Consider the following 9,143-nt stretch of genomic DNA (forward strand, 5'->3'; position numbering starts at 1 on the left):
AGAACCTGAGAGCCAGCTGGTAGGCAAAGACGGTCCAGAACAAGTGTGGCTGCGTAGCTCTGAGCCTGGTCTGCTGCCTCTAGACAGGACGATAGAAGATGACTTCAGAGTTCTTCGCCAGCACCTGCTCTTTCACCGTTCAGGCTCGGGCGGCAGCCATGATCCCTACTGGCCAGAATGAAGAGAAGCAGCTAGGGCTCCTCGTTTTCCGATTCTGCAGTAAGGAACAGGTGACACTTAGTTCTCACAATAGTATGGAACTAGCCTAGGATGATGAAAAAGAGGCCAAACGAAGGGAGCCTCTGTTTTCTCATCTGGAGAAAGGGAGAACAGGCCCAGCCTTACGACGTGCTGATTTCCAGAGGAAGCCTCGAAAGTGCGCTTCCCCACTTTCCTTCTTTGCTCTGCCTTCTTCATGAACGTCCACATTTCCCCCTCGATGAGATGTAAGCTCTCTCCGGACTCCGAACTCTGGAGGGTGAATTTGACGTGGCTGCTGCCCCATAGACGTTTACAGAGCTACACATGATTAGAGCTGAAGGCTGAAGAATGACAGCCTGAGACGTTCTGAGATTGAAAAGGAGTGAGAGAGGGGAGCCCGTGTCAGGGGCTCAGCGGTGACAGGTGTGTACGTGTGTAACAGAAGGAGTGCCTTGAGAAGCAAACACAGCACACGACATTTATTGTTAAATGAGCAGCAGAGGAAATACAGGGAAGGAAACATGCATGCAGTCCCGGCCACCACAGTGCTGTCAGACGGAAATTTTAAAAGAGCGAGAAGCCTCATCTGCCCTTCAAACACTGTTTCTACACGCTCAGCAGCTGTTGCAGTGTGGCCCCGTGCTATCCCAGAAGGGAGGGAAGTATGGCTTGCTTTGTTTGAGTTCCATTGTGCAGAGCCTATCAAGTGACACTCAGCAGAACACAAAATTGTTGCCAAACAAGGAAACTGCAATATCCAAAGCTAAGTTCAAGGTAAAGATAATAATTCATTCAATACATCTGTGCGGGGTCTTCACTATTTATAAAGACATCTGATTCTCTGGGGGTTAAATAACCATAGTTTCAAATTCAGGGTGCGAATCAGACCTAAGCTGTTAATCTGCACAGTGTGTTGAACCCACTCTCGCATGACGCCAGCGGTAAATAGGCTTTTTGGACTTTAAATCCTCCCTCCTCGAGTTCTACAAATGAGAAGTAAAATTTTACACCAAATTAATTGGTTCAAGTGCGTTTAAGGATTTGTTTCCATTCTAGAGTGAAATAGAATTTTCCCTAAGTCACCTGTTTGTCTTCTTTAAGCAAGTGGCATTGCGTTTTATCCTGACACTATAAGAAGAAAATCCAACTGAGATGATTCATCTTAGACAACTTGAACAATACCAGGGAGGAAGGCACCCATTTCCAGCCTTCGAGGGTGGACCTGTGGGCCTCAGAGAGCCCCCACCCTCCCGGGCAGGAGCCCCTCCAGCCCCTCGGAGTCTGAGCATCCTTGGGAGCTGGCCCCCTGGTATGCTCTCTTGGTCTCCTGCTGGGCGGAGCTGGAGAGGTCAATGGCCACATCTTCCAAGCCGTTCTCAGGGCTGCCTTCGTCTGAGCGTTTCTGGGGTCCTGCCTGACTTGGGCTAGAACCTTCCTTGAAGTGGTCAGAGTGCCAGAGTCCTGCCATCTTTTCTCCACTTCCTGGTTTCCTTATCATCCCTATGGATTTTTTATGCATCCCTTGCAAAAAAGAAAAGAAAAAAATAAAAATAGATATCTCTAAATAAAACAACTAAGTAAATTTCCTCCTTGTCATTGTTCTCCAGATGCCATTAGAGTTGCCCTTGGTGCCAGTCTCCGGGGCCTCCGGGAGAGTAAGGTAGGTAACTCCCACCATGAGGGGTTGAAAACTAGTGTCTGCCAGTCCTGTGCAGCCAGTAAAGGTGCCTTGTTTGGATGACACGACGATTTTTTAAATTTTGTTTTAAAATTCGTTACCAACATTTTAAAATTGGAGATTGCACATCAAAAACCAGACTTCCAGCTTCTTTCAAAAAGTCAGTGTCTGGCAGCACTGGGCCCTCTTTCTTGTATGGCCACAGACCTCGTGCCAGTTAGCCCCCCAATCGGCCCCCACCCTGCCACCCACCTGCTTGTGTAGGTTCAGAGGGTGGGCTCTGCCCCTGCCCAACTCTCTCCCTCAGTCTCTTCCATCCTTGAGGGCAAAGTCGACACCATATTTATGACTGGACTCTCCAGTCCCAGCACAGTGTCAGGTGGGAGGGGGCTCAGAAAATGTTTGCCAAACAAAACCCTCCCCCTCCCCCACCTAAGATGCTGCCCCAGCTCCCTAACTGCAGCCTCCCTCCCTGCTTGGGGTGCTGACTTGTGACTCATTTCTCCAAGCCCATTGGTCTCTGGTAACAGCAAACGGACCAATAAGGGTACCACCTCCTCAGAACACCCAGCCCTGAAGCTCGGACCTCACCAGTGTAGACAGCTCTAGCACCAAAAACCTAAGGAACAGAAGAGCTACGCTTCAGGTGGTTAAGGGCAGAACCAGGACCAGGAACCTGCCCTCTGACTCCGGTGTGCAGGGGCTTCATTGACTGCAGGTTCCATGCCCTGCACGGTCCTGATTCCTATTACCGTGACCTCTGAGTGGTATGGTTTCCACAAGTGCTAATTGTATTCGACATTTGGGAAACACATTTCACATAATTAAAGTATATCATTCCTTTCCTAAAACCATGGCCTGATGTGACCTTTCCACAGTCTACACGGTTCCAGTGAAAAATAAGGCAACTGACCAGATAGTCCAAGCCTCGTAATTAATTAAAAATCAGACGTGATATTCTGAGCCTGAATCTGAGTAAATTTACATTGCTTTGCTTTACAAATGAGTGCCCTACATAGGTACGCCCCCTACTTCTCTGGCCCTCATGCTTGCTGCAGGGTCCTCTTCCTTACCCAGGAGCCAGGGTGCACAGGAGCCAACCAGGCCACCGTCAGTGGAGTTGAGGACAGAGTCAGGCAGTGGGATGCAGTGTCGCACCATTGCCCCATAGAGCCCATACTCCGCCATCACGCTGCTGCCGCCCCAGCGCTTCTCCCGTTTGCGCCACTTGGCCCTCCGGTTTTGAAACCAGACCTGGTTTGAGGCAAGAAGGAAGCAGAGAGGCACACAGGAGAAGACAGAGTGAAGAAGGATGCTTAGAGGTGTCTGTAGCTCAGGGCTCTACAAAGGGCCGACCATCCACTCGGGGTGGCATCTATGACCCAGACCTTTCAGGAGCTGTGCCACCGTTCACTCAAAACTCACAGGGTGGGGTAATGCGTGGCCACTTTCCACTGAGGTTGTCCACAGAGTCAGGAATGACAAAAATCAAATCTAAATATTCCTACATTGTGTAAAGAAGCCCATTTTCCACACTGATGGGAAATAGTTCACCTGGCAACGGCCCCTTCTAATCTCAGGTTATTGGATTGCATTATCTTCATTAAAGAGTAGCATCGAATATTGTTCAGCTGTTAAAAAAGAGTGAGTTACTCTAGTGGCATATCTTCTGACCCGGACAAACGTCTAAGATGTGTTGTCAGTGAAGAGACTAAGGAGTAACATGTGATACTCCTTTTTGTAAAAACAAAGAACAAAATTCTACATGTGTGTGTGTATTTATGTATATATCCATTTTGGGGGGCAGATAAATGTCTGACATGGAGATGGTATGTAGAAAGGTGACATCAGCACGTCTATATTGGTTTCTTTAAGGGTTTGTAGTGGAAGGATAGTCATTTTTTTTCACTGATATATCTTTATATAGTTTCTAGTTGCAGCACACATTATTGTGTAGTTTTTAAGAATGATTTAACAAAAGGAAAAAAGGCGTGAGAGTTACCGGGGATATCCTCTGGGAATAAACATAAAGGAAGGTTCTAGCAGAGCGGTGCTTGCATCTAAATGACCCTCAGTTTGCTGTGAAGGGGAATGTGTTGAGCTGTTCAGAGGTGGCTGTGGGTTGACTCACTGCACGTGAGGGTAAGATGTTCTCTATGATGTCTTTGGAAAGGAGAAAGGGGACCCAAGACACCTGTATTCGGTCTTCAGGGAGCTCAGTTTTCACAGCAAGCATTTCCCGGGCATACACGTCAGGGTAGTGGGCCTCGCTGAATGCCTTCTCCAGCTCTTCCAGCTGGTGGGCAGTGAAAACAGTCCTGCAGGGAGGCCCAAAACACACGTGGGCACATGTCCACAGGAGGCCACAGGCTTCCTAGCCTAGAGGACCCCTGTGCCTGCCTCTCCCATTGTCCACACCCCAAAAGGCCACCTCCTAATAGCTGAGCATCCTACCTTTGGTTAGCCTCTGGAAAGTACAGAAGTTCAGTTCAAACAATACAGAGTTCTTTAGCTCTTTTTTTCTCCTCAATGAATTCCATCAACTCATTCTAAGACCCATTTAAAGACACAAAATTGTGTCTATAAAGCGCTACAAAGACTGTCCTGCAGCCTCCCAGGAACTACAGAAATATGTTCTTAAATGGCTACTGTTCCCTTCCCACTGCCAACCAGTTGGCCGCTAGGCCTGCCGTAACGCAGAGCCACGCATTTTCAGATGCTGAGTCCCGAGGAAGGGGTCAGGGAAGACAGCCTGGCCCCATACCTGTGCCGCCGCCTCTTCCTCCTGCTTGGGGTGTGGGACGCCTTCAGTTCACTCCTGTCTTCAGACGGACTGTCCTCATCTGTTAGCACAAGGAGAAAGAGAGGACTTTAAAGGTGAGCACACTTTTCCTTTTATTTTCTGGATTTTTCATTTGAGGATTGAAGCTATGGACCTGTCAGGAAATGTGAGTATTGACCCATACAAGCTAGCATTTGCAGCACTCACTATATTACAGGTATGGTGCTCAGCACTGTCCATGCATTACTGCAGTTATTCTTCATAAATTAAAAGAACTCCAAGGTAGCTGCTATTATTATTATATTTTTGCAGAGGAGAAAACCGAGGCACAGAGAGATTAAGTAACTTTCCCCAAATCACGTGGGTAGTAAATGATGAAGTTGGGATTCAAACCCCAGACTGTGTGAAGTCAAGGCTACTTGGCCGCTGATTGAATTTCCTAATCCCACTGGGCTCCCAAATTCATCTGCTACCTTCTGCCTCCAACGTCCTCCTCTTAACCAATATACCAGCATTTCTCAAAGGGAGGGTTGAGGTTTGTGACATCAGAACCTCTCTGAGAACTGCACTCCCTGCACCTCTGTACCAATTCCGAATCTCTGGGCACAGAGTGCAGGGCCTCATTCTCGACAAGTGCACCCAGATGACTCATAGACACACTTGGAAATGTTTAGGAGCCTTGCTCCACTATGTTTTGTCCTTCGATATTCATTATATCACAGGCCAGAAGGTTAGAAGACTAAACTCTTGTCAGATTCACTGTTAAAAAGTATATTTGCTTCAAAATACAAAACAAAAATTAATAAAGGCAAAAATAATAAGACACTATTAGTTTTTCTCCTACATCGGTTAGTTCACCAGAAAACTGTATGCTTGGATTATAATATTGTAATATCCGTGCTGTCCAGGCTGGTGCCATTAGACACATAAGGTTATTGAGCAGGTGAAATGTGGCCCGTCCAAACTGAGCCCGACTGCAACTAGAGAATAGTCAGTGCACTTAGAAGACTTAGGACCTCCCCAAAAGTAAAATATTAATATTTTTTATGTTGATTACATGTAAAATGATAATGTTTTATATGTATTGGATTAAATAAAATATAATATTTAAATTAATTTCACCTGTTTATTTTTCCTTTTTAATATGGCTTTGAGAAATTTTCATTGCACTCACAACTGCGTGATATTTCTATTGGATAGTGTTGCTCTTGATCTCCCAGAAATGGCCTCACAGACTAGGATGTAGTTGCATTTTGCCTTTCATTTAATCAGTGCTCACAAAGGAAAGAACCCATCCTAGGAAGGTGGGTCTGCATTTTTAGTGGGACAACTAATAGGGGGATCCATTTTATCTTCCACAAAGACTAGTGAAATAAAGTCCTCCAAAAGGATGAAAGCCCGCTTGCCTGATGGTCTGGCATGCACCCTCGTATTATTAGTGGAGGCCTCGCGGACTCTTTTTGCCTTGGCTGTCTGGATGCTAAGCTCTAGGTTCTACGACATAGTTTCTCTCAGTTCACGTTTTCTTGCGTAATTCTCCATTTTCTTCCCCACACCCAAAACTCTTGATTTCTTGGCCCTTGTCCTTTACAGAATTTCATTGCTTCCTTCTGTTTCCCCATAATCCACCTCGACTTCTTTGAGGAAATAGGCGGGCTCACGACAAAACACTGAGCATAATTACAGTGAAATTGGCGAGGTTGTTTCTCACGTGTGGGGAGGAGCCAGGGCGGCGCGAGGAGAAAAGCACGGTACCCGGACTCCCTTTTCAGCACCCCGGGAGACGGACAGTTCCAGGCCTCCCGACCTCCAAGGACCTGTCAATCATTCAATCACTTCAGAAAACGTCTGAGCGCCGGCCAATACAGGGGTCTGTGCTGCTGGCAAACAAGACCGGCCCAGGCCTCCGACCTACGCCGTTCCCAGAGGCCGAGAGTCGCGCGGGGCGCTGGCGGAAAGGCCCTCGGGTAACTAATGCTGGGTCGCCGAGATCCCCAGGTAGGTCCGGGGCCGGGTGACGCTGTTATCAGCAAGGCTGCGGCGACCAGATCCCGGAGGAGAGGGAGGGATGGGCAGAGGCAAGGGGCAGGGGATGCTGCTGCGAGAACACGCCTCCCCCGACGGGGCCAGGCTCCAGGGTCCCGGCTGCCTTTAGATCTGGGATGCTGGGGGTGGGGGCGACGGCGTGTTACCCCTGCACGGCCCAAGGCCGAGGGAACAGGGGCAGGGGCGGGATGGGCTGGCCTGGCCTGATTACCGGACGTCGAGACGCTCTCGCTGCGCTTCTGGCGGCCCAGCGCGGGAGGCGGGCGGCTCGGGGCTTGCGGGGCAGCAGGCTCCGGCCCCTCGGGCGGCAGGAACGGCACATCGGCTAGGAGCAGGCAGGGCGCCCGAGCGGCCACGGGCGGCCGCGCGCTGAAGCCGCAGAGGAGGCCGAGCCCCAGCGGGAGGGCCCCACGCGCCAGGCAGGGGCCGCCGAGCCCTGGACCCGGGCAGGGCGCGGCCGCCGGGCCCTCGCAGCCCGATCCCGGCCCGGGGCCGGCAGGCGACGGCAGGTCAGCCTCCAGGCCCAGCAGGTCAGTGATGGCGAAGCCTCGGGGGCGCGGACCGGTGGGGGAGCCACCAGGCACCAGCGCCCTGCTCCTGGAGCGCCCGTCGGAAAGCGCGTCCCGGCCCGTCATGGCTTCTTAGTCGGCTAGGCTTGACCCTCCCTAGGTCACCTTTGCAGAGGGAGCTCAGCTCAGAGGGCGCTTTATACGACTGGACCTCCCGTCGGGCCCGGAAGGCCAGGAGGGCTCCAATCAGCCGGGCGCGGACGCGTCGTTGCTCCGGACCCCGCGAGATGGGGACGCCACCACTTCCCCTCCCTTCGGTTGCCGCCCTCCCAGCTGCAGTCTCCTCCTTCTCCCCTCTCCTCTCCAGCTGTCCCCCCGCCCACCCCCACCCCGGTTTTCGGTGGGAGCCAAGCAGGGAGGAGACAGCGAGCCCGCTATCTGCCGGTCAGCTAAAAGCCGCAGGTTCCAGATTCCCTTCCAGATTCTCTGGGTGGCAGCCCGGCTCACAGCTGCCCCGAAGCCTCCCTCCCACCCTCCAGCCGCGCATTAAGATCTAGGGCCCCACTCCCAGCCACACTCCCACTGCTACCACCAGTATGACCCCCGCCAGACCTCCAACCTCACCTGCGGAGCCACGAGGGCCTTCCCCGAAAATCCCCGTTTATTTAATCCGTGCCCACTCCTCCTCCAGCCAAGTCCATCCCCCAGGGCTCTAACGGCGGGTCTGTAGGGGGTCGCAAAATCCACACCAGCCGGGGGAAGAACGAGGAGAGAGAGAGACGGGAGGAGAGTGATGGGAAAAGGCGCCCGATTTAGCAAACTAAATTACAGGAGGTCCAGTGAACTTTGAATTTCAGATAAACATACAATTTTAGTATGATATGTATCACTATTTTATCTGGCAACCCTAAAGGGGAGGAGAGCAGTAAATTGGAAATTAAGGGCCTGTCTGCTGGGACCCACCTCTCTTCACAGAGGCTAACAAATTATTGTCCGATTTAACGATTATTTAAAGAGAGCCTGATTTTCACGTGAAAAGCCCATATTTGTTAACGTTGGCGCCCAAGCACGGGGGTGAGCCGCCCTGGGCTCGCGTGCGGCAAATTTGGGCCCGCCCAACCCGAATCGCCCGGAGCCCTGAGCCCACCCTTCTCAAACACAGAGCCCCCGAAGCAGAATCTCTTCGGTCGCAGCCCCTGACGGCCCAGCAGTTTGAGGTCACCCCGCGGGAGGCGGCCGCTCGCCCAGGCCAGCCGCACCGCCAGCGGCGCGCACGCCCGGCCGGAGCCCGACTCAGCAAGCGGGTCTCCGGATCGGGGCGCCTTGGAGCCGGCCCTCTGCTACCCATGCAGATTAAACGAGGGGCTTCCGATAAAGATAATTGCAAGGCTAGGTCTTAACTTTCCATTATTAGAGGAAGACTCAAATCTCCCCTCGCAAGCTGTTCTCGGGATTAGCACAACAATAACTTTCCTCTGGGATGATTGCTCTGTGAATTGCTTCGGGTCCGGGGCGGCTTTAGACGCTGGCGTCGTTTTTGGCTCCGCCAGGAATTTCTCCCCAAATTTCTCTCTGAGTTCAGGGGAAGGCGTGGGGAGCACAGGACCCGCCTACGTGCTCCGGCTCTTTGCCCGGCGGAGTAGTCGTTTGTAGATGAGAATTGGGGCTGCAGTTAAGGAGGAAACCTAACGATCCACACATTTACCGACCGAATCCAGGGCAGGCAGGACAATTGGCCCTAAGGTGGCCCAACCCGGGTCATTCGCAAGCGGAGGGTCTCAGAGGCGGTTCACCGGCTTTCGCGGCCGAGCGCAGACGGCGCCCCCACACCTGGGCAGGGTCTTGGAGTCTCCGTTCCCTAGCCTGTGCCAGCGGAGGCAGCAGCTCACCGAGAGGACAGCCCGCAAATAGATGGCCAGGGACCCTG

The 9,143-nt window shown here is 51.8% G+C and overlaps 1 protein-coding gene and 1 long non-coding RNA gene across 2 annotated transcripts; one reads left to right on the forward strand and one right to left on the reverse strand.

Moving 5' to 3' along the window:
• Positions 1-667: 667 nt before the first annotated feature.
• VSX1 (visual system homeobox 1) lies at positions 668-7,342 on the reverse strand. Its single transcript, XM_023625953.2, has 5 exons — positions 6,919-7,342; positions 4,644-4,722; positions 4,074-4,197; positions 2,953-3,133; positions 668-1,722 (listed from the first exon to the last, which is right to left on the reverse strand). The coding sequence occupies exons 1-5, from the start codon at positions 7,340-7,342 to the stop codon at positions 1,433-1,435; spliced, it is 1,098 nt and encodes a 365-aa protein (XP_023481721.2). The 3' UTR covers positions 668-1,432.
• Positions 1,721-5,777, forward strand: LOC138920038 (uncharacterized). The gene is made up of 2 exons (XR_011430639.1): positions 1,721-1,861; positions 2,389-5,777. It is a non-coding gene; the product is annotated as an uncharacterized lncRNA (long non-coding RNA).
• Positions 7,343-9,143: the final 1,801 nt, after the last annotated feature.

This window comes from Equus caballus, chromosome 22, assembly GCF_041296265.1.
Source record: "Equus caballus isolate H_3958 breed thoroughbred chromosome 22, TB-T2T, whole genome shotgun sequence".
NCBI lineage: Eukaryota > Metazoa > Chordata > Mammalia > Perissodactyla > Equidae > Equus > Equus caballus.

Excerpts from the sequence above, each read along its gene's own strand:
- VSX1 (XM_023625953.2), bottom strand. The coding sequence starts at position 7,342 with ATGACGGGCCGGGACGCGCTTTCCGACGGGCGCTCCAGGAGCAGGGCG. Across the intron at positions 4,198-4,643 it reads AGGAAGAGGCGGCGGCACAG|GACTGTTTTCACTGCCCACC; the intron begins GTATGGGGCCAG and ends GCCTCCCTGCAG. Across the intron at positions 3,134-4,073 it reads TCCCTGAAGACCGAATACAG|GTCTGGTTTCAAAACCGGAG; the intron begins GTGTCTTGGGTC and ends GCCTCAAACCAG.